At 40.4% G+C, this 25997-nt stretch overlaps 1 protein-coding gene across 6 annotated transcripts in view; it reads left to right on the plus strand.

The window, feature by feature from the left end:
• The window catches only part of LOC308473090 (pleckstrin homology domain-containing family G member 1-like), a 104797-nt gene that overhangs the window by 30398 nt on the left and 48402 nt on the right, over positions 1-25997 (plus strand). For 3 of the 6 annotated variants that reach the window (XM_080998358.1, XM_080998359.1, XM_080998360.1), the window contains exon 2: positions 3254-3328. Coding sequence is in view for 2 of the 6 variants with exons in the window: in XM_080998359.1 (XP_080854485.1) it covers positions 3280-3328 (49 nt within the window). In the remaining 4 variants the exon portion in view is untranslated. Of the gene's footprint in view, positions 1-3253; positions 3329-15248; positions 15302-19066; positions 19226-25997 lie in introns of those variants that run through there. The other 3 variants (XM_080998357.1, XM_080998356.1, XM_080998361.1) reach the window with 3 other exon arrangements.

The raw sequence follows: 25997 nt of genomic DNA on the forward strand, positions 1-25997 counted from the left end.
GTGTTCATGATAATGGAGGATTCTTTTCTTAACCAGTCAAATCAAGTTAAGAGTTGTTAAGAATATGATGCCTTAACATATGTAATCATGAAAACACAGTTTTGATATTTCTGTGAAGTGCTTGGAATGAAGTAGTTTGGTTTAACAAAGTTCACTGAATTAGTTGAGTGATCTTTGAACTACACCTAGAAGTCCAGGGCCGGTGCATCCCATTTTGACACTTGAGGTGAAATGAGAGGTGCGGCCATGACATGGTGGCGCTCCTGTGCCACGCCGCCTTCACCAAAGCCTCTCTTCCCTAAGTTGTGCAGTAGCGGTACAAAGCAGCTCTAATGTCAGATTCTGACACAGTCTCATGAACTTTTGGCAAGATCTCGCAAAAATTCAGCGGAAATCAGTGCTGATACCTGCATTACGACTCTAGCTGTGGTGGGGCAGGCAGGGTGCTTGCAGTGGTGCCATCTCAGGGAATTCTGCCACCTCAGACCGGTGTGTCAGTTTTTTTCAGGGGGTACTCAATGGTATGCAGTACAGGCACCTCTTTTTGTTGTTGTTATACAGTGTGGCACTTACTCTAACAACTTCATGGTGAATACCGGCACCTATTTTTCTAGAAAAAAGCACTGCCTAAGACGTCTGCTTCACTCTGCCTCATGGGTGTGCTGGCCCTGTAGAAGCCATTTCCATAATTGTTGGGTGAACAAAATGCCAATTAAGTCTGTCTCAGTGTTGAACTTCTAATGATTTCTCATTCATCTTCAAGTTCATTCTCTTTCATGTGTGCCCCCCCCCCGCAGACTTTTGGGGCCTTAGGCTTAAGGACCACATAAGTTGGGGGAAATAAGCAATTCAAATTCCACTGTTATTGTTTTAATATTTATATTTTCTGCCCTTTAAAATTTAGCACAGCAAAGCAGTATGTCATTCAAAAAGCCACAGTTCAATTACACAGCCTGCAGTGTAAAAGGAACATTAAAAATCAGGACAGAAGTGCTAGCATTACAACCAGCAAAACTAATGCAGCAATGCAGCCCCGAAGTGTGTCTAGCCAATACGATATTAACTAGCACAGCTCATTCTTGTGGTAGCATACAAGCAGGGAAGGTTTTTAAATAAATCACTTCAGTTCTGTTGTGACTGAGTGCTTCTTGTAACATGATGCTTTCATGGCCAAGTAGTGTACTGTTAGCAAAGAAAGATTAATTGAAGTTTGAGCAAATTGCTACTTGACATTGTTTTCACATCTCTCTAAAATTAGTCATGGAAGTTGGCAAGGGTGAAGATGATGTTCTAAGGTTTCATGATACTTAATAGGCCACTTAAGTTAAAAAAACACAAACCCAACATACTCATTCGGCTTTTCCCATTCTACAGCTAAAAATCCAAAATGATCACTTACCGTACAATGCTATGTGTCTCATTTTGTTCTGTAGGGCTTATTCCCAGAAATGTGTGGAAATAGAAACCTTCCTCTGTGGTTTGGTTGATGAAACAAATATTAATCCATTTTAAGTAATTGAATTTATGAAGTATTTCTGGTTGGTTGGGACTGGGGTGAGGTTTCGTTATTAGCTTGAAGACACCAGTTATGTCCTTGTACCAGAGGCAAAACTCTTACTGGTGACTGTCTACTTACAGAAGGAATCTTATCAGTGGAACAGAGAGAAATGTAATTTTTAATAGTGCAGCACCCTGCTCCCCCCTTAAATTGACTGTGTTTGGGTTCCAGTTGTATGGGCAGTATGAGGACCAGAGAGCTGAAGTTGAATCCCATTAAGTTTGAGACTCAGTGAGCAGGTGGTTCTCTTGTCTCAGGTTTCACTGTCTCTGAGAGAGGAGGTGCATAACTTGGACTTGCTCCAGCTATGCTACTTGAGAACCAGGTGGCTTGGTGGCTCAGAGTGCCTTTTACCAGCTTCAGGTGGTTCCCAGACAGGGATAGACTGGCCATGGCAGTCCATGTTCTGAATTGGGTTGTTGCAATGCAGTGTAAGTGGGGCCGCCCTTGAAGATGACTCAGAAGCAGGGCTGGCCCACACATGAGACAAGGTGAGGTGACCACCTCAGGCAGCAGGATCCACAGGGTCAGCAGATCCTGATATAGATCCAGAAGCTTTAGCTAATGCAGAATGTGGTTGCCAAAATGTTTAGTGGTGTGGCCAGAGAGAATTATGTTAAATTGATCCTGAGGGATATGCACTGACATTTGCTTCTGCTTTATGGTTGTTATCTATGGTCTCATTACTATTTTTGGCCTTATTTTGTACATCACCCTGATATCTGATAAAGCGAGGTTATAATATATTTTCACAGTGAAGCAAATAGTGGGGAAATGGCTGGGATTAAATTATTCTGCTTGGCATTCCTCTGGATGTCTTGAGGTTGATGCTGTGCAAACAAGAACAATTCCTATTGAACTTGGTGGGACTTACTTAGCTGGACAGAGAATGGAGAGGTGTGTGCTTTATTTTTCAAAAATGATTTTACTGTTTTGACTTGAAGGCAAGGCCCTAAAGCAGGCATAGGCAAACTCCGATCCTCCAGATGTTTGGGACTACAATTCCCATCATCCCTAGCTAACAGGACCAGTGGTGAGGGATGATGGGAATTGTAATCCCAAACATCTGGAGGGCCAGAGTTTGCCTATGCCTGCCCTAAAGGGTTTGCCAGATATTTTCATTCATATTTGATTCACTGGCTTTTCACTAGTTCACTAGTAGGGCTTTTCACTAGTTCACTAGTAGGACTTCTCTGTTGAATTTTTAAGTTAACTCCCCCCCCCAAAAAAACCCCTTTTTCAATTATATGGGCCTGTGTATTCCTTAAATGAGGATGGCTAATCTGTGGAGCTCCTGTTGTTCTTGGGACTCCAGTTCCCACCATTCCCAGCCTGCATGGCCAGTGGTCAGGCCCTGGGCTGGTGCCCAACGTGGCCAACAGCTGGTGCTGGGACTGGTCAGGGATGATGGGAGTTGTAGTCAAACAATGTCTGGAGGCCTCAGGTTCCCTATTCCTGCTTTAAAGGAAATGTTTTCCCAAACTGTTGGTACTTTACTCAAGCTCAACGACACATGATAGGGTCAGCGAATTCTTTGTGTTCACATATATCAATTTGTTAGCTTTGTTTGCCCTTTTGCTGAAGTGTTTTATAGGATGTGTGTGAATTAGCTTGTAACAGTATCCTGAACTTACAGAAAAGTGTTCCCCTGCTGGCTTTGGTATGAGAACAGTTTTCTTTCTTTATGTCCCTCAGGTTTCACTGAATTGGTCTCGGCTGAGATGCCAGATAAAACACCAGAGGGTAAAGAAACCTTATCCAGGAATGAAGGTCGGTATTGTTTTTCTCTTAAGAAAACTTGTTCTTTCATTTTCTCAGAATACATAATGTAAGAAATATAATATCAATCCTTTTTTGGTGAAACTATCTTCTCAAATGTAGTGTTTCTCCCCTTTCCTGCTTATTTTAGGCATTATTATGCAAAAATGTTTCATTTCTGAAAAGTTAGTTTGTGGTGAGGGAAAATGAGAGAGATGATTCAAACAATGTTTGGGTGGCTAGGGACATGTTAGGTTCCTGTATGGTGTGTGTGGTATTTGGAGACTTGGTAAGTTTTTATGTGTGATAGCCAATGTTGGGTAAGTACAGTGGTACCTTGGAAGTCAAATGGAATCCATTACGGAAGTCCATTTAACTTCCAAAACGTTTGGAAACCAAGGCGCGGCTTCCGATTGGCTGAAGGAAACTGCGAAAGCTGTGTCGGATGTTCAGGTTCCAAAGAAGGTTCACAAATCAGAACACTCACTTCCGGGTTTGCGGCATTCGGGAGCCAAAATGTTCGAGTCGCAAGGCGTTTGTCAACCAAGGTACGACTGTATAAGTCTACTTGCACAGCAAAATTAAACTGACTGCGTAATCTTGTATGTATTGACTTGGAAGTTAAGCCCTATTGACTTCTATAGTGGCTACAGGATTGCAGCCTGAATAGTAATAAAGTCGCTTGATGATACATCAAGTAGTGATATTTCAACATTCACTTCAGATCCATGTTTTGTAAAACTGAACACAATAAATAGCCAGAGCAAAGTAAGGCCTAAGCTCTGCATTTTCCATGTTAATCTGGAGTTTGTTGTTTTGCTTCCTAGGTTTGGGGGGTGGTAAAGATAATTAGAACGTAAGAAGAGCCAGCTGGGTCAGGCTAATGGCCCGTCTAGTCCTACATCCTGTTCTCACAGTGGCCAAGCAGAAGCCTATGGGAAACCCACAAGCAGGAACTGAGTAGTAGTAATGACTTGATCAGCCAGTCCATCTTTTTCCTCAATAAGGCAGTTTGCCTTAGAGTGATATTAACCATTCCCGTGGGTGTTTTATAGCTATCGATGTGCTGTATTGACATTTGTAGGAGCCTGACAAAGTGTTACCCATTAACCTAAGCTAATTGTTATCTGGTAATGTCAGTCATCTGTTTGGGGTTCTGTGCTGCTATCACTTATTCTTTTCTGAAGATAGTCAAACAAGGAATTAATTGTGTTTCAGATTTTTATTGCCCTGCGGACTTTGTCCTTCATGTGAAGTTATAGCTTAGAACTCCGGACAGTGCTTCAAAAATAGAAGAGGATGCTGTTATGATGAGGGAAGAGTCTCTAAAAGCTATTTTTTGTACTCTCTAGAAAAATGAGCAGTGAAGCTTCTTTCTCTTGCAATTCAAGTTGCTTCAATGACGTGTTGATATTTAATATTTCAGCATAGAAACTCATCAATATCCAATTAATTTCCTTGCCTGCTGAATATTGTAAATTCACTAGTTGCTAAGGATTAGCCTGAAAGCAGCCAGTATTTTCCACATCGTTGGTTTGCTTATCTTGTGTGCTGCTACAGGTTGTAGGATTTAATGAACTTCTTGGTTCGTTTCAATGTCCCATCAGCCTCAGCCAGCTTCTTCCCACGTAGCTGTGCATAGAAGTGTAGCTCCAATTGTCTTTTAATGTTGTAACTTGCTTTGGGACATTAGGGTGAATTATTATTAATATTATTTAGCAAGGAGAAGACAGTAGCACTTGTGCTATGTGTATTGGCACACATTCCTAAAGTTTAAACAAAGCAAGGTTAAGCATTGCAGCTCTACCATGTCAAAATGCTACCAGCTGCCACTGCATACGCATGTAAACAAACAATAAACAGAAGTGAATGAAAGAAAATAGAGTCTTGTGATTACTTTACTAAAAATTGGCAGGTAGTTTCTTCATCTTCTCTCCCACCAAGCCCTTTTGGTCAACAAAAATTACCTATGAATGTTCTGGTCTATTTTCTTTCACCAAAGCAATGGTGTTGTGTTTTGTTTTGTTTTGTTTTGTTTTGTTTTGTTTTGTGTGCACACATGAAGAATATATGGAAACATTATTAAGAGATACAAATACATTAAACAATTTATTTGTGTGTTTCTTAATCACAGCCTTGAAACCCACTCTCTAGTGAACAACTACTATGCTAGTCCATAGTGAAACAGAGAAGTGTGTTAGAACTGCAAGAGTAGATTGTTATGCAGATCGTTAGCCCAGATTGTTCCTAACGTAGTTCCAGTGTTTCTATTCAGTGATATTTTCCTTTTTAAAATTGTTGGTGACTTTGTGTATGAATGAGAATTGGAGCAATCTGAAATAACATCTGTTTAAATATGTCACAAGCATCCTGGTTGGCATTAATCCTCATATTAGAAACTTGACCTTCATATATTCAAATCTGTGAGGGCTAGAGCCTTTTAAAAATGTCCATGAATTTATCAGCATTTCAACAGAAGTTTGTGGGCTGCATACAAAAACCTTGGGTTTAGGAAGGAATTACTTGCCACTCAGAAGCTAAAGCTGTATGTTTGCACCTGTAGTGCAAAGGTTATGGAAAATTTGATTACCAAGGTAATTTGGGTAGTATAAGGTTGGCACAAAATCGAAAATGCTGTGGAATGGAAATCCAATTCTAGGCTGCTACTTATTATCAATTTATGACATAGCTTTTACAAGAAAACCTTTTTGCAGCTTGACCCTCGTTTTAGCTTCTCTTTGAGTAGCAGGCTCTATTACAGCAGGAAATCCTGACCTGCTTTCCTGGTATGGTTTGTCACCAGGCTGTTTCCTTCACAGCTGGCTAGTTTGTGGGCTGTAGTAACCTAACAAGGCATTTGTATTCTCCTGGTGAGCCATATAAGTTTTTTACATTATTTTGAAGACTGCTTCCCCTAGATTTTGCAGGGCATCTGGATAAACCATCATTTTTAGCATCTCTTCCTGGACAGCTGTAGGAGACAAATTTGTCCAGACTCTGTATTCCTTTTTTTATTTTCCTTTGTGTGTGTATCCAAATAAAAAGGCTTGGTTCATGATAATTTATAACACAAAGAGATTGCTGCAAATGGAGAATAAAATTCTTGTGTAGATAAAAACTTAAGAGGTCACATTTTAAACTAATAATAATTCAAATGACAACGCAGAGGATAGTAAATGTGTGTGTTTGATGATAATTTCTACCTTCTCTATTGCTTCTGTTGAATTATTTCTATACAGGCTGAGCCAGATGTCTGTACACTGTAAGGAGTAGTAGATTAAGTTGTCACACAGCATCTAACATATTTCCATTTCCCCCCCTGAGTGGGTTGTAATGGGACACTCTGGACCACCGGAGTAGCTAATCTTCCCTGCTCAGCAGGATCCTTTGTCATGAGTAATATTACTACAACCCTCCACGCCATCCTCTGAATACAAAAAAAGTTTCTAAGTCACTCTGGGAGGGGGAGAACCCCTCCTCCACTTTTGATCATAACACACTGTTAAAAATTGTAGCTCAGGTATGGCTTATATATTCCATTTTGATCTCCTTGGTGCACCAGAGTCCTCTTGTGATACTCCCATAGAAATTCTATCCCACTAGAGTGGCTTACTGTAATTCAGAATCAACAATATCATATTTTATGATATGATATTTTATGATATGAATAAAAGGCATTGATAAACCATGATTATTTATAGCAGATACTTGAGTAAACGCATATCTAAATAATAATGTCTTTCCCTACTGCCAAAAGACAGCCTGAGAAGGGACATCCACACTTTATGGAGCAAAATGTCCCACAATATGGATGCAGCCATTAAAACAGCTACATGGCACAAAAGGACCTCTCCAGATATTAGGGAACAAACAGGGTGGTATGGGTAATCATCCAGCTATCTGAAGGTAATTGCCAAAGTTGTGTGTGGAAGAAATGGCAGTGGGCACAGAAGTTGCAGGTGTAACATGGTCCTATAGATGAGCTTGCTGCTGCATTCTGGATCAAGTGTGTCTTCTAAAGGTTTTTCTAAAGTTGCCCCATTTAGAGCACATTGCACTAATCTGATCTTGATTTAACTCAGGCTCTCTTTCTTCTTAATTGTAGCCAGGTCTGACTCTCTTGGAACTGACCACTTTTGCCACCAGGTCATCCAGATAGAAAACTGAGTCTAGGAACACTTTCAAACTGCAAACCTGATTTTTCAAGATGTGTTTATGTGTGTTCATTCTCATTCAAACCAGGCAGAATTCTTGTTCCAAAGCCATCTCCCTCCTGATCAGGAGCATGTGTGTCTTGTGTGGATTCATCTTCAGTTTCTTAGTGCTCATCCAGCTCATTAATTTCTCCAGGTTTCAGTTCAGAACCTCAACAGCTTCCTTTGTATTAGGTTGAAAAGTTTAAAAGTGCTACACGTCACCTGCATATAGATGACAATGAACACCTTGAATTATTCTTCCCGTTCAATGCAGAAGATGTTAAATAACATGGGCCAGAATCTGTCAAGTTTTAAATATGAATGGTGCCGGCAGAGAGACAGACATATTTAACAACTATTCTCTAAATTTGGGCGTCTCTTTCCCTCCAGGTTGTCCAGAGTTGAAGCTCAGAGTTCAAACTTGGGTCTCCAGTTGTCTTTGGACTACAGTTCCCATCATCCATGACCACTGGTCCTGCTGGCTAGGGATGATGGGAGTTGTGGTTCAGAAACAGCTGGAGACCCAAGTTTGGGAAACACTGCTCGAGCATCTTCTAGAGCTGATGTAAAACTTAGTTTTGTTGAAGTGAGTGCATAATGGCCTCTCACTCTTGGAACACTGTCATAACATTTCCAGAGTCCAGATATCAGGGAGAGAGGCCTCCAAAAATTTATTACTATTGTTGCTATTACTTCTAGGGCAGGTAAATGATCAGCTGGGAGGGAACTGGGCAGGGAGAGAGGGTTCCTTCTCTGGATAAATTTACAAACTACACTGAAGAACAACTCATGAGGCAGTCATAAGCATTGCAAGTTGTTATTTTTTTCAAATCTGAAAAGTATTGGCTTTGGTGCTGTTACCCCTCCTTTGGTCTGCTTGTAGAAATTACTCCCACTATACGGTAATTGTAAAGAGGTCATTTTTCAAGCTAATCCATATACATTGCTTAAGAAGAGGCATTCGGGCTGCTATCTTAAAGCCAGTGTTCAAAACTCCCATTGTTCTAGGCGCGTTTTGCGACAAGGAATTTCATTAGCGAGAGCCATTTCTGAGCTCTGGACACAGTACTGCACCTAAGGTTTCAGATTAAAACTGCAGAGTGGAAGAAAAGGAGGACCTTTTTCTGCCTCCCCACTTCCAGCCACTCTCTGAAGACTGGAGAAGAGACCCTCTTTTAAGAATATTAGTGGGGCGGGCAGGGGAAGCATGGCTTTGGGTTTTTTTGCAGTCTTCAGATAAGGACTAGACCATGTGAAAAATGAATATAAGATTTTAGCTGCAGTTCATTCATTTTCTGCTTTGTATCCTTGTTATAAAAAAGTGGGCCTAGACATTCCATTGTTGCGCCCATAACCTATGCTTAAGGTGCCATTTAGCTCCTAGCTTTCATATCTCAGTTTCCAACACCGCTTAGAGTATTTGTGAAAGTAAAAACGACTGTGATAAACAAGTTGAATGTGAAAACCTTGTGGTAGGTATTTTGGGGTTCAGCTGTCTTTGAATGTGCTACAGGTGAAGGAATATCAAAATTATATAGTGTTTGGTGCACCCTACATTAAACCAATTTGTAATTAAAGTATTTATAAATAGAATACAAAACAAATATTTACCTGGGTTTACATCATGAAGTCTTGCTGGTTATGCCCTGATGCATGAAAGCAAGTGTTGGGCCTTAACCCTTCAAATCTGCTCAAGAAAGTGAGTTGGCTGAAAGTAGAAAGTAACACCATCTTCCATAGGTTTGTTGCCAAGTTGGATTACTTGCCATGCATTTGAAGTCCTGAGGAGAATATTAATGACTCTTTTAAAATGGATCTTTAAAAACACAATGGTTACCATGAGTCCCAGTTGGCTGGTGTCCAGCTGGAGTTCAGCATTCCAGTCAGCTGTGATCTAATACTCCTTTTAATCATGCCTGTAAAATTTGAATGGCCTGTGAGTTTTAAGGTGTGTGTGACTTTATAACACACACACAAAATGTGTGTGTATTATATCATCTCTGTTGGATGGATGGTGGGACTGAAATATTCAGTGTTCTGAAATATTTCTTAGAAATCCCAAACAACATACACCATAAATCATAGTGTGTAATATATAAGCACATTTGGGATCTATAACAAAATGTTGCATTGTGGAGAGGTCTCCTGTAGAAAGTTTCAGTCATCCATGCCTTTTTCCAGGATACTCCTTCCCCTCTTCCCTCCCCCTGGATATCCATTTCGCCTTTCCAGCAGTCTGGCACAGGCAGTATTCCACAGCCACTAATTGTGCTCAGAAGTTGGGGATGTATTCAGACACAAGCCTATTTGCGTGAGTTTTCCATGAAAGTTAACCCTTCCTTCCTTATCTTGAGCTCAGTTAAAATCCCTCCCTGTGCTAGACTGAAGTGCTTTTGGTGGTTAAGTATTGAGAGAAGTTGCCTGATTTGCTTTATTTTTGGCCTCAAACATAATACGATTTTTTTATTTTAAATAGCTGTATGAAAATCCACTCTCTCACCTGCTAAGCAGATCCCTTTGTACTTATTGTAAGAATCAAAGAATTGTAGTGCTGGAATTGACCCTGAGGATCATCTAGTTCTTTGCAATGCAGGAATGTGCAGCTGTCCCACATGGGAATCGAACCTGCGACCTTGGTGTTACTGGCACCATGTTCTAACCAACTGAGCTGTCCAGTATAAATATTAAATAAGGAAAGAGTTTTTAAAGGGGCTTGTTCACAGATACTTACTGCAATCTAGAGTACATTAATATATTTGGAGTTTTATGTACCAGTTGTATTGGGTGCTTGCCTGTCATTTATAGATGATAATGTTTTTTGGTAGGAGGCATGAATCCTTAAATCACTCTGGTGTCACATGCTGATATCAATGCCAGCACACGGGTTTGGCGAATGGATTATTGCTAATGAAAGGTACTAAATATATGTCAGATGATACATATGTCAAAGTGCAATGCTAAATACCTTTTTCTAAAAATAGCCATGAATTTACTATGTTGTTTACCCTTCTTAGCAGCAATTTGGATTTGTATATAGGTGGCTAAAAATAGCTGTCACTGATGAAAGCTTCCACGTGTTGTAGATTCTGACTCTCCTCACATGTTTACAGAATTCCTAGGCAGAAGGCACCTCTGAAAAAAATATTGTCTGAGTAGCCTGTAAATGATGTGATAATCTGATTACTACATATGCTGATGGCTTGTTTGTTTTTGTTGTGGACATGGGGAGGGAAGCTGTGAGCATCAATCTGTGAAATACCAACAATAGCATTGTTCTCTTCATTAAACAGCCTTCTACGAACAAATTTTGTAATGCGCGATGCAGCCCTGAGAGTTTCATTACAGTCAAACCTCGGGTTACAGACACTTCAGGTTGCGTTTTTTCAGGTTACGGATGTGCTGAAACCTGGAAGTACCGGAACGGGTTACTTCCGGGTTTCGGCGGCCACGCATGCGCAGAAACACCGAATCGCAACCCGCATGTGCACAGACGTGGTGCTGTGGGTTGTGAATGTGCCTCCCACATGGATCACATTGACAACCTGAGCGTCCACTGTATTGCAGTTAGCTGCCAATTGTTATTCTAAAGATAGCCAACTAGATCTGATATTGAACAAATTATTGGAGGCTAAGCATTTTATAGGTTCCCTTAAACAAATCTAAATAACACAGCTCATGTGTTTTCACCTGTTACACATCATGGGTGATTTGGAAATTTGTTATGCAGCTCTGTTGTTTGGAATTCTTTGCTTCAAGTAAGGATTTTTGCTGGATAAAATTGCTACCACATGAAGGTGTTTTTAAAAACAGTTTATTTTGACATCTAGTCAATTCTACCATAGAGAACAATTTTTAAATTGTTGGATGTCCCACTTTCCTCTTTGCCAAGTTTATATATATATATATATATATATATACACACACACATGTTTGTAGGGTTTCTTTATTTTCCATTCTGCTTTATTTCTGAGTCGAAAATGTAATGCAAACAAAATGGAAAAGAATTATATAAAAAGGGTTGTTAGCTGCTCAAATAAACATTTGTGTTCATGCAACACAGTACTTTGTTCTCTGATTGTGATTGGCTTATTTTAGGAAGGTTTATCAGAATCTTTTAACCTTTAGCCCAGGGGTATGGAAGCTTCTGCCCTCAGGCCAAAAAGCGCTTTGCTATTGTGTATTCAATTGTATCTCCTTTCTCTGCACGTACTAAATTAAAATTAAAGCAGAGATGAAAGTGTCTCGGCAAAGAGGCAGATCTACATTCCTCACATAATGCAAAATAATAATAATAATAATTGTATGCATTTTGCAGTTGCATGCAGTTTTTCAGTATGCAATTGCATGTAAATTTTGAAGCTTTGGATAGCTTTAACACAGGACTTGCAGTCCATCTTGTGCATTGGTGGTGTTTGCATTCCTTTGCTGAGATTACTGAGTTCATTTTGCATGGTCAGGACAGATAAAAGTGCTTTTTGTTTTAAAAACATCAGATAAATAAAAAACAGAAGTTGAAACTTCACCGGATTTACTAAGAATTTAATACATTCGTACCTTGGAAGGCCAACAGGAAGGCCAACAGCTTAGTTCCCGAACGTTTTGGCTCCTGAACATTGCAAACCCTGAAGTGACTGTTCTGGTTTGCGAACTATTTTTGGAAGCCAAACATCCAGCGGGGCTTCCGATTGGCTGCAGGAGCTTCCTGCAGCCAATCAGAAGCCATGCTTTGGTTTTCAAACGTTTTGGGAGTCGAACGGACTTCCGGAACGTATTCTGTTCAACTTCCAAGGTACGACTGTATATGCTTCTGTTTCCCCCTTCCCAACTTTTTTTTCACTGAAAAACGAAAACAAAAAAATGGGGAAATGTTTTCGTATTACCTCATTGAAGCACATCATTGCCTTAAAAAACAACAACTAAGGATTCTTTTAAAATAACAGCAACATTAGCCTTCAGTAGCCTTTTAGTGTCCATATCCTATAACATGGCAAAATTTAATATTACTGGAAAAAGCCTTTGGTGACTGCCAAAATACTAATTTAGCCCCTTTTTGACAAAGGAAGAAGGAATGTTGTAACATATTTCCTTGTATTAAAAGAAAAACTTTTCAGAAGAAATCTCAAGTGTGTTTTAAATAAATTCTGTCTTTCTCAATTTGAAGTCAAGTGGTAACGTTTGAACTTGTTTCATTCCCTTAGCTATACACATGGTAGTTAAATGAATAAATGCCAATTGCTCTGGAAAGAAGACCCCATAAGGCCTGATAAACCCTAAATTTAGAGAGATTACTAGAAGGAAATAGTTGTGTTAAGCTTCACTTTTTTTAATTGGCTCCCTGTGGTTTGAATTAGCTTAAAAGGGGGAAATTGTTGCTTGCTGACAAAGTAGGAAGGCAGCCAACTTTGATGTTTTATAAGCAATAAAATATTAATAGAAAAGCATATGTTTTTTCTGTGAGATTGGTCAAACAACTAAACTGTTATTTCTTCAGCAAATCAGGCTTGGAGGTATAGTCGCTATTACGTTAACTTTCAAATTTAAGGTGAACTGACAAGCTGATATAGCAAACCATAGAGGTGGGAACCTCAGAAAACCTCCATGCTGGATTTCCCCCTCCCCCCCAAAAAGCTTCAAGGTACATCCAGTGTTTTCTTTAAGTAATTTGACAATTGTAAGACTTACAATTTACTAGCTTTTTTTGAAAACCACAACAGCTAATTGTAGTCCTTTTACTTGGGCTTTGGGTTTGTGAGTGTAAGGAATATGTATTCCATTGGTGCAGTTTACTATTGGGATGAGCAGAATTCTTTTTCTGCCAACTATATTTGCAGCTCAATTCTCATCCCACTTGAGGGAGAATGAGGAAAATAAAGTAGATGGTGGCATACCAGTTGGGTTGCTGTAAGACATAGAATCATAGAATAATGCAGAAGTCAGATCCTGTACCCATAGTATTAACTAGTTCATATTTATTTGAAGTTCTCTTTTTTGCAGTAAGGTGTGAACTGGGTCTTATAGCAGACAAACTGTGATGAGAGGTGCTGTATATAGAGAGCACCTAAGAATGGTATTCTCCCCCCCCCCCCCCAGTCCTCTTTTGCACACATTTGCATGGAGGTACATATAGTTGGTTGCCAATAACATGACAACTTTTCTTGATGCCATGTTACCCTCCAAGTGCCCCTATTTTCTAGGGAAGGTTCTGGAAGTATGAAAGCCACCTCAGCTTCTGATCTGATCCCAAAATGTCCCTATTTTTCCCACCGAGCTCGGGGTGGAGAATGAGCTGGTGCTTGTTCTGAGCGAAGGCAGCAGTAGTGGCTGTGACACACCGGCTCTGAGAAGCTGGCAGATGGCAGGGACACCCTGGGCATGAAGAAAGGAAGAGTCTTTATACACACACACACACACTGCTTTCTTTTCTTAAATTTTTTTTAGGGGTACTCTCATTTTCCTACTCATATTGAAATATGAGGCAAAACTTAGATTCACAAAATATTTAGGGTATGCGTACCCCTGCGTACCCCCAGAAAAAAACTTGCCCCTTTCTAAACTTTATTTATTGGTTTGTGTTGTTCTTTTGGCAAATCTACCAATGAATAAAATAAAATCGGGGTTAAGGGGTTTTCAGGATTATGAAGGGTGTTGGTGCCATGGCCCATTGGTATAGTGGTGGTGGAAATGCTCTGGTTGAGGGACAAAAAATGAGGGGTCAAGGAGAGACAGTTTGGGAGGAGAGTGAGAAATGTCCCTATTTTCATCTGAGGAATGTTTTGGGGGGTATATGTTACTGGGCCCAACAATGCATTCATCCTAAATAATGCAGAGGTGTGCCTTAACAGCTGCATACACATAGATCCGGCATGGCCAGCTTCCTGAGACTGGGAGGTGAATGGGATTCTCCCCATGAGATCAGTATTATTGAAGGCTAGATCCCTCAGTCCAGATCCCCTGGACATAACTATGTATCTGTGTTTAAGTTGGCATTAACTGCTATGGTCCAACTTTTATCTAAAAGATTGGGACCAGCCCAAGAGGGAAGTAATATTTCAGATTAGGGATAACTGGGAGGCTTCAAAATGGGTCTTTGTTGCTTCTCTTCACATTATTTCAATATTTGTGACTCAAGGGAAGTATTAGTACGTGTGAACTGGAGGTACTAAATCAAACCTGATAACTGTTCTTTGGAAATCTTCATCTTTTGTTACTTTTCGTTCCTATGGAGACAGCACAAACAAAAATATTAGCATCTGCTTTCATCTATAACTTGAGGTATAAAGTTCAACTTCTTTTGCTGCATCTTGACTATGCAAGTTGATGCTTATTTTTCAATTGAACTTGGAAATTCTGGCAAGTTTCCTTTATTCTGGAGGCATTTAATTATTGTGTTTGGCGGACTGACTTTGATACATGGAATAAACTAGAATTCCAGTTCAAAGATTCAGAGCTAGAGGTATTTTAGCCATCTGCCAAAAAAGCAAAATTATTTGCTGCTTTATATTTCAGCCTTGGGAGATACAATTGTTACAAATATTCATTTAGGGTATTGGTTTCAGTTGTAATAGATATTGCAAGAGTTCTGGCTCCTTTAAAACTCAGACATTGTGCACCGCATCTTGGTTCCTTTGAAATCTTATATCTAAAAGTTAAATGGATATTCTAAAGCCTCAATGAAGAAATTTTACTTAGTCCTATGTAAAACATACCTCCCATTTTTTTCTTTCAAGGAGCTCAAAGTGATGAACACAGTTCGCCCCTTCCCCAGTTTTATCCTCACAACAACCCTGAAGTAGGTACATCTAAGACTCCCTAAGAACATAAGAGCCTGCTGGATTAGGTCAGTGGTCCATCTTGTCCAGCATCCTGTTCTCACAGTGGCCAAGCAGTGCACAAGAGCACTCTCCCTTCTCGTGGTTTCCAGAAACTGCCATTCAGAAGCAAACCGCCTCCAGCTGTGGAGGCAAAGCATAGCCATCGTGCCTAGTACTCATTGATGATCAGTGGGCAGCACACAGGGACAAGAGGTTGTTGTACATCTTATCTGAATGAGCTGAGATATGACTGGCTGAACATGGCCATTCAGTAGTCCAGGGATGGGAAACTTGTGGGCTTCCAGATGTTACATACCAGCTCTCATCAGCTTCAGCCAACGTGACCAAGAGTAGGAGCTGGTGGGAATTGTTGTTCATCAACATCTGGAAAATTACATGCTCCCACCCCTGCAACAAGTAATGGTAAGACTTATCTTTTGATGGTAGTCCTTGTTGATGATAGTCGTGTCCTTAGGATCACTGTGAAGACTTCTCGTGTTAAGGAAACGGTGCTGTCATCAAGACCAAGCATCTTTTTTGAGGTCACGTCAAGGTTTAAGAAAGGCTCCTGTGACAAGTCATTGAGGAAACCTTGCTGGTAATGGCTTTAACATCTGATTTATTTTCCTTTAATTCTAATTGTATCTTGCATTCACAAGATTAGACAAAGATTACTCTGAACAGTAAAAGAAAGTATGAAGGTAGACTATTTGCCTTTGTTGTGTTCTTATAATACATTTGTCCATCAGTTTAGGTAATGGATTTAAAATTTGAAAGAATAAGTAAACACCAATTTTAAATCAGCTAAAGTGATAGCTGAATGGCAGTGTGTTGTGTTCTACCTGTTCAGACTAAAGAACCTGAATCTATGGTATGAATCAAAATGGGATCAGTCATTTTAATCTCCTAATTGAGTATTTTTAAGAATTGTCTGGTGTCACTCCTCAAACAACAATCCCTCCTGGACTGGATTTGTCATTAATCTTTCATCACAATGTAGCATGTAATGATGCAATATAACTTTATTTGCCAAGGAACTTCCTCCTGTCCTCAGCTTGAAGTTAGTTGATATTTTCAAGTATCATGCCTATTTATTATACCACCCAAATAGCACTGAGTAGAGCTGTTCTGTGTGCTTGCTTTTTACATTTAAGGCCATGCAAAGTTCAGGTTAAAATAATTACTGAATATATTTGAGAACTGAGGAAAGAAAAATGTGATGGTCTTAACATTCCAGCGCAGGATTGTGCTGGGACATCCACATGATTCTTATCTAAAGTCATCACTTTTTTCTTTCTCAACAAAACAGCCCTGAATGTAATATCCAAACATTTCTCTCTTTTGGTTACTTTTGTAATAATTCTATCAAATATGTTTAGCCTAAACACTGGTGGCTTATTTAGTTTGAATACAGAAAGTTTATTTTGTGATTAAAGAAAATAGCATCCCACCCTTCTCTTCCTGGTTTAAGTACACTATTGTGACACTTGCTAAGCTTGGTTAAAACTCAGGTTTGAGGGTATAATTTTAGAGAATCCTATTCCTCTCTATACAGTGGTGCCAACTTGAATAAAATATTGGGGGCCCCAGGTATAATTAATCACAAGATGCAGCACACACACCCCATTTGAATGGCAATGCCCATCAACTTAGGGGCACAGCCCCCTCAAATATTTTATGGAGGGCAATGGGACCTCAGCCCATAGGAGTTGGCTCCTATGGACTAAACCAGGTTGTGAAAATATACTATCTGGTTGTCACAAGTTTTTTTGGCACCCTGGGCAGATTTGGAATTCTGAGATTATGACATAGGCAGCAGTCACCAAACAAAATGTTTTAGACTAAAATTCCCCTCAGCCCCAGTCATTATGGCCAGCAACATTTGGAGATCACCAGGCTGGGCAAGGCTGAGTTAGTCGAACATTTTCTAAAAAGTTACCATTGACTTTGTTTTTCTTGCCACCTAAAGGCAACTATTTATCTCCCCACTTTTCCAGCAAATGTAACAAGCAAAAGAACTTTCAAATAAACTTGTGTCTTATGACCAGTTTACTGAAACTTGGAAACTTTCTTCAAGTCTCAGCGCTGAACTTTAGATTTCATCTATACACAAGACATTAGTGTTTTACAGGATTTTTTGGTTTTGTTTTCCTTTGACTCGCAAGACACATAGAACATTAAATCACAGCAATTTAATATGTTGGAAACTAACCTAAACTCACATTTTCTAAAACCTTCTACAGAATTCTTTTAGTGTGACAGCAGTTAAGATAAAAGTTAATAGGGAAATTACACAGATAATTTTTCCAAGAAGAATAAAGCTGAGTATTCTAAAATATAGACAGAGCTAAGCAATGAAATGCATGACTGTAAAACATATGAAAGGAAAGCTGTTCCACTGTAATTTATATTGTAAAACCATATATTTATTACCGTATTTTTTGCCCTATAGGACACACTTTTCCCCCTCCAAAAATGAAGGGGAAATGTGTGTGCGTCCTATGGGGCGAATGCAGGCTTTCGCTGAAGCCTGGAGAGCGAGAGGGGTCGGTGCACAGCGACCCTCTCGCTCCCCAGGCTTCAGGAAGCTCTGCGCAACCCTCAGGAGACCAGCGCGACTTTGCGCCGGGCTCCCGAGGGCTGCGCAGAGCTGCCTGCAGTCCCGGGCTTCGCGCAGCTCTTCGCAAGCCTGGGGAGACCGGCGCGACTTCCGCTGGGCTTGCGGATAGCAGGCTGTTCTCGGGGCTGGGGTCGGGGGAAGCTCATGCTTCCCCCGCACCAGCCCCGCACTTGGGGGGGAAATAATTTTTTTTCTTTCTTTCCCCCCCCCCAAAAAAAACTAGGTGTGTCCTATGGGGCGGTGTGCCCTATGGGGCGAAAAATACGGTAGGTTTGTGTCTTTGCTTGTTAAGGGAAAGGGGACTCGTTTTATTAGCACAGCATACCTTATTTACATTGTGTACATAAAGGACTGTGGTTTATGTCAGACTGAAACAAGTGGTTGTCCATAAATTGCAATGTATGTAAAATATAAAGATTTCTTTGATGGTTGATGCTGTTGATCTTTGATTATGGAACTTCCCCTTCGTCAGTTCCTGAAACAGGAGAAATACCTGAGAAAATCTGTTTCTTTAGCTTTATTATCTTCATTCTCTTCCCCTGTTTTACCCATGTTGCTGCTGGCGAGAGCATATTTGATATTTGTGTGTATGTGTGTGGTTTTATTTTTAAGAGTAGCCCACATGTTCAAACCTTGCAAGAATACTCAGGTCATAATATTTACTATATTAGAGCTGGGCTAAGTGATTCGTCACATAGACCTCCTTACATTTCCTTTTTAGAGTTTGCATTGAAAGACTGGCGATGGGATGAGGGTTCTTGCTCTTCCTTATTGTAAAGAACGAGAGTGCTGCAGAGCTGCAGGCTTAGAAGAATTTTCCCGGCAGGCTCTTTCCCCCTTTTAAGCTTTCCACTACTTTTTGAGGCCTGCAGTGGTGGCTGGTTGCCAGCAGTGGTATCAAAAAACTGCAGCTTTAAAAATCAAAACCAGAGGGTGGCTCTTAGCCACTTGTTAATCTTGTGTTGAACACCTTTCAGTGAATAGCCATTTAGGCTGGTTCTTTCGGAGAATTCATTAGCGATCCCGTGGGTGTGCGCTCTCTCTCTCTTTCTTTTTTTCTTTCTTTCTTTCTTTCTCATCGGTATGTGAATGTGGTGTTGTTTGTTTTTGCCTCACTTTGCAGATGCATTTCTAGGCAGCTGCATCTCTATGTATAAAATGCCCAAGAGCAGCCTTAAGCCAATTTGCAGAATGAACAATTGATTTAATGGAGTGTGGGTAGGCTTACCCATCCAGCCCTGTGAAAAATGAGCTTGTTTGTTGCAGAGGAAGCATCTGTAGGGTAAGCAATTCTTTTCTTGTACTTCCTTTGATTCTTGTTAACTCTCCTCTGTGTCTGTTTTCTCCTCTTATGCATCTTTACACGTACTGTGTTGCATTTTTATAACTGTGTGTCTTAAGCACGTTTGAAAGGATTTTGCTCAAAAATGCATATAACTGCGTTTAGTGAGCTTCAGCTTTTATGCCTTTTCATAGCCTACTTTCTTGTGATTGCCAAAAGCCTTCAGTCCTGGGCTTGCTTCCTTGGAAACAAGTCCCATTTAACTTGCATGGATTAGGATGTAAATATATGAAAACAATGTCCTATTGCTTGTAATATTTATAGATTCAAAAAGGTTATAAACACACTGCAGCAGCTTTGCTTTTGCCCTTATTTTGTGTGTGTGTGTGTGTGTGTGTGTGTGTGTGTGTGTGTTATAGAGTCAACAGTCTAAGAAAATAAATAAGGGGTTTGGGGTAACCAAAGCTTAGGAAAGAAACCTGATAATTGTCCAGAAATAAGCATTTCAGTCTTCAGATAATAGCATCTTGGAAGTTTCTTCCAAAGGAGTTCGATATCCTTGGGGATAAATGCAGCCATCGCATAATGACAATTCCTTTTAGCTGAAAACTATGTAAAATATTTTCGGGATGGTATCACTGCTCTTTGGCTTGTGGCATTGAATGGAATAGCCCAAGACTACAATCTGAGTGCAAGGCAGAGGTGGGGGCTAAACATTCAATTGCTACCTTTGATCCCACATTTGCTTCTGCACTACCTGGTCTGCAGAAGGCAGACTAGTGAGGCTGAATGGCAAGTGACTTGCCCAAGGTCACAAACTTGAGTTCAAGGCATAGCTGTCAATGTTTCCCTTTTTTAAAGGGAAATTCCCTTATTCCAAATAGGATTCCTCGCAAGAAAGGGGAAAAGTTGACAGCTATGGTTCATGGCAGAGAGAGATCTGAGCTTTCTGAAACTCCCAACCTTCCAAATCAGTTCGTCTTCAACTAACTTAGCTAAAAACATTCAAACCTCATTCAGCTTCTCCAACCCCCCTCAGTCAATTTCAAGAGACGCATGTTCATTCTGCCCATACTTCCAAAAGAGAGAAGCCACCTCTTAACTCCTGCTTAGTGAGGCTAGGTGTCTATTTTCCTCTTCCTTTACCTGATGAACTTGGTAAAGAGGAATGAAGGGCAATTGCCCCCCCCCCCCAAAAAAACCCTTAGCCTGCCACCATGATACTTTCCTCCACTGTACTTCTCAGTGCAGTTGTCTCAGGACAGACAGAAGTGAACCCTTTTCACACTTTGTTCTACATCAGCATCAGTGTCTTAGATCCTGACTGTCATCTTGAGGTCAGAATGGCTAATGTCAAAATGATGACTTTGCTTGTTGCCCCCATTTTGGCACACTTAGTGCCCTATAAAAAGGAGATGCCATATGTAAAGGATACAAACCTATGGAAATGCAGGTGTTTATAATTTATATAATTTAAGGTTTTAGGGAAAGCATTTACATTGGTGGTGGCAGTAGTGAGTTTGGTATCACAAAACTACTTGCGTTTACAATGTCCCATTAGGGTTAATGTCCTTTACCAATCATATTAAAGAGACATTTGAATTTTTATCAAGCTTTGTATGTATATGGAAAAAAATACTCTGGAATTATCATTTTTAGATGGCAGTTCTCATGAATGAAGGTAACAAGAAGCAGATGGAGCACACATTCCATGACAGTTTGTGCTGCTAGTAAATTCTGACCAAAGCCAAGGGCTCTGGAATTACAAATTGATCCATAATCCTTTTGTCTGGTGCTTTCCACAATCCTTGCAACTATAATAGGATGCCATTTTTTGCTTCCAGACAAAGCATTCCTCACTAGATGCAAGGTTACAAGAAGATTTTGAATGCTGCGTTCCAAACTCTATTAATTAATTAGTGAGTTGTCTCCACTGCTTGTGTGAGTGAAAGGCAGCTTGCAAAACTGATTTTTCCCTTCCTCCCCTGTACGCCCCCCCCCAGTAACTCTTTCCAGAGGATATGGGGTCCCTCCTGAACAGGTGGGACTGCAGTGCAAGGCAGAAGGTTCAAAAATTAAGAGAGGGCTCTTGCTTTAGCATGATCACTGCTGCATATATACCTTTTACATACACATCTGATCAAAATCTCTCTTGCTGTGAGTACACCACACTTTGTGTTTATTTGTTGTGCTGAACAGTTAAAGCAATATACATACAAGGTATGTATTCCCTCATTAGTTTGTATAATTAAATGTAACTATTGGATACAGTTACAGGCTTTACTGAACTTGATCTGTGGCTTTGTAGCTGCATTGTCTATATGCAGTCACTGCTTAGCTGGCTTATTTCACTGCCAAAGAGGCAAGCTCTTTTAAAAATAAATATACAACAGCTAGACTCTTTGTGAACTGCTGCTGGAAATAATGCAAAGCTGAAGTCTGCTGGATAAATGATTCTGTCCTTAATGCACATGTTCATTCTGCTCACTACTCTTGCATTATAAATTTTTTAAAAAACCCGTAATCTTTACCTAGTACCAAAGCAAAAAAGTTGAATTTTGGCAGGTCTGGGACCCAAAGAGACTGTATAAGCAGTTCCAAACATCCAGCCGGCCTTAGATTTGTGTTTCCTAAGCTTAAGTATATGGCATGACAAACTGCTTTAGAAACATAGGGTACTTTAAAGAACAGTTTGTTATATGGCATGAGATGGGGAGTGGGTGGGCAAAAGTATTTCACAGTAAGCAACTCTTTGGATTCTGGGCCAGATATTTTGTATATATCATTTGCATAGAGAGAGTTCTAAAAGATAAAAATTTTCATGGAAAACTTGGAGTATGCCAAGCCTAGTCATTCCTTATCCTTTTAAATAAAAAGGAGAATTGAAGTGGGGTGGTAGTGGTTAACAGCTGCTTCCAGAGAAACACTGATTTTCCACCAAGCATGCCAGCTAATAGCTCTTATGAGAGGGTTATGCTTAGTGCAATAATAACCAGTCTAGTGGCCTCCCTGAGACTCGCCATGCTCTGGGATTCATTCAGTAGTGAATGTGCCGCATTGTTCAGCAATGAAACGTCTGCACAGGCTGAGAGTTACTGGCTTTTTGTTTCCTTTTAAAAGTTGAGAAGGAGCAATTATCTCATTTCTTCAGTGATGTAACCAGAATTAGCATTACTACTTCTAGAAGGAGGCTGATACCAGTGTGAAAACTCTTCGTGCCAGAACGATGTGTTATGATACGGTAAATCATCACACAAGACACCACTTCCAGCAGTCTTTGTATGATGATCATAATGTGGCACAACTATACAGTCATACCTCAGGTTACAGACGCTTCAGGTTGCGCGTTTTCGGGTTGTGCATCACGCCGAACCCAGAAGTACCGGAGTGGGTTACTTCCGGGTTTCGGTCCATCGCAGAAGGGCTAAAAAAATCACTCTTTGTGCATGTGCAGAAGCACTGAATCGCCACCCGCGCGTGCACTGACGCGGCACTGCGGGTTGTGAACACTGCAGGTTGCGAACGTGCCTCCCGCATGGATCACGTTTGCAACGCGAGCGTCCACTGTATTTTCTTTAGCTGCTTCAGTTCTATGTTTTCCCGCAAATTACCCACAATTTATGTGATTGCGTCCCTGTTGATTTCACTGACTGCTTTACTCCTTTGATCCTAGTGGCCCAATGCAGCATTCTTCCATTGGTAGCAGGCCATTGGCTTTCATTTGTCCTTTCCAGAGGTGCCACATTCTTGTTCAAGTATCCTGGTGACTGTGCTCTCTGCTATATATATTTTTAAGTCATGGAGTCTTTCTTGTAGGACTTTACTTATGGAAACTGACCAATTAAATGTTCTGCAGTTGGCAAGTAAGTTTAAGAAAAGATTTTGGTGCCTTGCTCTAATCTTAAAGTGAGAGGGTACTGGCCCCTCCCTGAACCCACTTCTTCACTCAGAAAGAATAGAAATATTGTGAGATCCAATCTGGATATGGTATTTTGCATTTTTAAAAGCAGTTTTATTCTGATTTCATGTTCCATTGTGCAAGGCTAAACAGTAATCTGATCTCTCTACCTAAAAAAAGCTCAACAACTCTGGTCCCTCCCCCTAAAAAAAGCTCTACAACTTTTGTCCGTCCCCCCCCCCAAAAAAGCTCAACAACTTTGGTCAATCAAAAAATGGGTAGATCACTGCCAGTTTCTTTATGGTGGGAGTAGATTGCAGTCTCTTGGAAGTTGGACACCCCTGGTCTAGTCTACCTATTGCAGTCAGCTGAAAATGGTAGATTCCTGCTGTGTGTAGCCTGAATTACCCCACTTTGCATCCTGTGTGCAAAGGTAGGGTTTTTCCTGCCCCCTTATTGTGCAGCAAATTATACATTGTTTTTGTACTGTTCATCACACTTAAATTTAGAAGTCTTTACAACAGAACGAACAGTGTTCAACATTCAGTGTCTTTTGCCAAGCAGATAGCCTGGGACACCCCCTTTTTTCTTTTGAAAATGGATCATTGCATAATTAAAGAGTTGGCCTATATAGGCAACTTGTTTCCATAGCAGCTAAAGGTCAGAAATGTCGTTTGGAAGGAGTAACATCAGCCTAACACACAGTATATTATGAATTGAAGAATCCCTCTTTTTTTTTTGCAAAACTATTCATTTATTTGACATGAAAACTGGTGGGGTATATAAGGTGGACATCAGGGTAGCGGAAACCCAAATTTGTGCATAAATGTGGAGTAGTCATCCCTCATTACAAGCTCCATTTCTGACTTCGCTATCACAGATGACATTTCTGTGCCACCACTAACCCTCTCAGTGTTAAGTTTGAGACAAGAAGGAAAGGCTTTTGAGAACATGCTTGCAATGCAGGATTGAACCTCAGTACTGATCAGTTCATAAATTAGTTGCAAATTGCAAAACAGAGGTAAATTTCTAGTTTATTGAGTTAATCCAGGATGGTCCATTACCTCAGATAAGGGGGAAGGAAGCTTTGTGTCTGTTGCTCTTGAATGTAACTCATGCTAATAGATGAATATACTCTGAAAGTTCCTAATTATGCATCCTTCAGTTACAAAAAAAATAGAATCAACAATGTAAAGTGAAAAAGTGTAGTGTTTTATATCTGCGGGAAAATTTCTGATGCTTACCATGCTGTGGCCCTGCTGTGCACACGTAATGAGAGCAGCTTGACCTTTCTGTGTGGTCAGTGTTTTTGCTGTTACTCATTTGTGTTGGAAACTTTTGTGTGGAAGACTTTCTTGTGCCGACCCATGGGGTAAGGAAAGATCAGGGTGGAATGCAGCAAAGCCCTGTGCCACTTGAATGTATTCATGAACGTTTAGGGCAGTTGCGTTTAAAAATGGCAACTTCGCCAATGCCCCTTAAACTATTTTCGCACAGTTGGCTGCTTTATGCCTAAGACAATAAATACGGCAGTTATATTTAAGTCCGTTCAAACTAGGCAATGTTCTTCGTTGTAGATTTTGTAGGCACTACCCTGTTTAACACTGTGCTGTTTGAAACAGCTTGCGCTTCTTTAAGCAAGTGGGCAGTCAGTGGCAGTGGCGGGGGGGACTCCTCTTCCTTACTCCACTGCTGCCAGCCCATTGACTTAAAGGAGAAGTGTGTGCTGCTTCAAACAGCATTTCTGCTAAGGGATTTAAGCCTCACTTCCCAGCTGATGAGCAAGGATTAAATCTGGCTGCCTTGGCTGCATGATCCTTTTCCCTGCTGGGAGCAGTGCCCATCGCCGGTGCAGGATTAAATGCTGCCTTCCCACCTATCAGTTGGCATCACCAGTGACAACTGGTGGGCGTGTTTTAGGAAATTGCCTTGTGGGTCAATTTTACCTGATCAATTAATAAAGCATTGTAAATAACTTATAAACATTTATATTATCCAGGAACTTGTCATTCCCAAACATTGTTTGTTGAGACCCTTGTTCTAGAAATTTAATTGTCCAATTTTTCTGTTTCCTAAGATACATAAGTTCCAGCAATGTTACCATATTCCAAATCATTTCATATCTGTGTAGGATTAGGAAAATCTTTACCCTCTGATTATATGCTCTCTTTCTAAGATTTCCTTCTTTCCATATGCTCATCCATCACCTGCGTTTGGACTACCTGGAGGAGCATTAGTAATGTGAGTGGAAGGAGGGTGTATTCTACAAAAACATAACAAGTCGACATCTTTTCCAAATCTTCTCTTGGGAAGTGGGGAATACTTTGGAAATGGAGTTGACCTAAGTGCTAGTGGGTTGAAAAGCTTGTAAGGTAAGGAATTAGGCTGGAGGCAAGGCTTCAAGCCCAGCTATTAATTAAAAGTGCAAACTAATCCAAAGGAGTCAACCAGTTTTGGTTGTCATTGGTAACTGGGCATTACTGGTGGTTGCCACAAACCCTTCACATCCTTTTATTATTCCAGAATGTGCTGAGAAGGGGATTCAGGGAAGGAGTTAGTTTCACTTCATCTGGGTTTTGCTTTGTTTTGAGACAATTAGTGATCCTTCACCTCAAGTCAGAATTGGTTTAGTATTTATCACCATTTTCTGAAAATTCTCAGGGGTGGAAGTTAGCTGTTGAATGCAAGATTCTCCCCCACTTTTGTTCATATGCCTGCAAAACACCCCTGTAGTCATGAATGCCAACTGCACATGTGTTGTACCTTTGCTTTCTAGCTGGAAAGTTGATGCTCAGTTTAACACATACAAACTTATACAGTGGTACCTCGGGTTACATACGCTTCAGGTTACAGACGCTTCGGGTTGCAGACTCC

This window comes from Podarcis pityusensis (assembly GCF_964106645.2).
Source record: "Podarcis pityusensis genome assembly, chromosome: 3".
Classification (NCBI taxonomy): Eukaryota; Metazoa; Chordata; class Lepidosauria; order Squamata; family Lacertidae; genus Podarcis; species Podarcis pityusensis.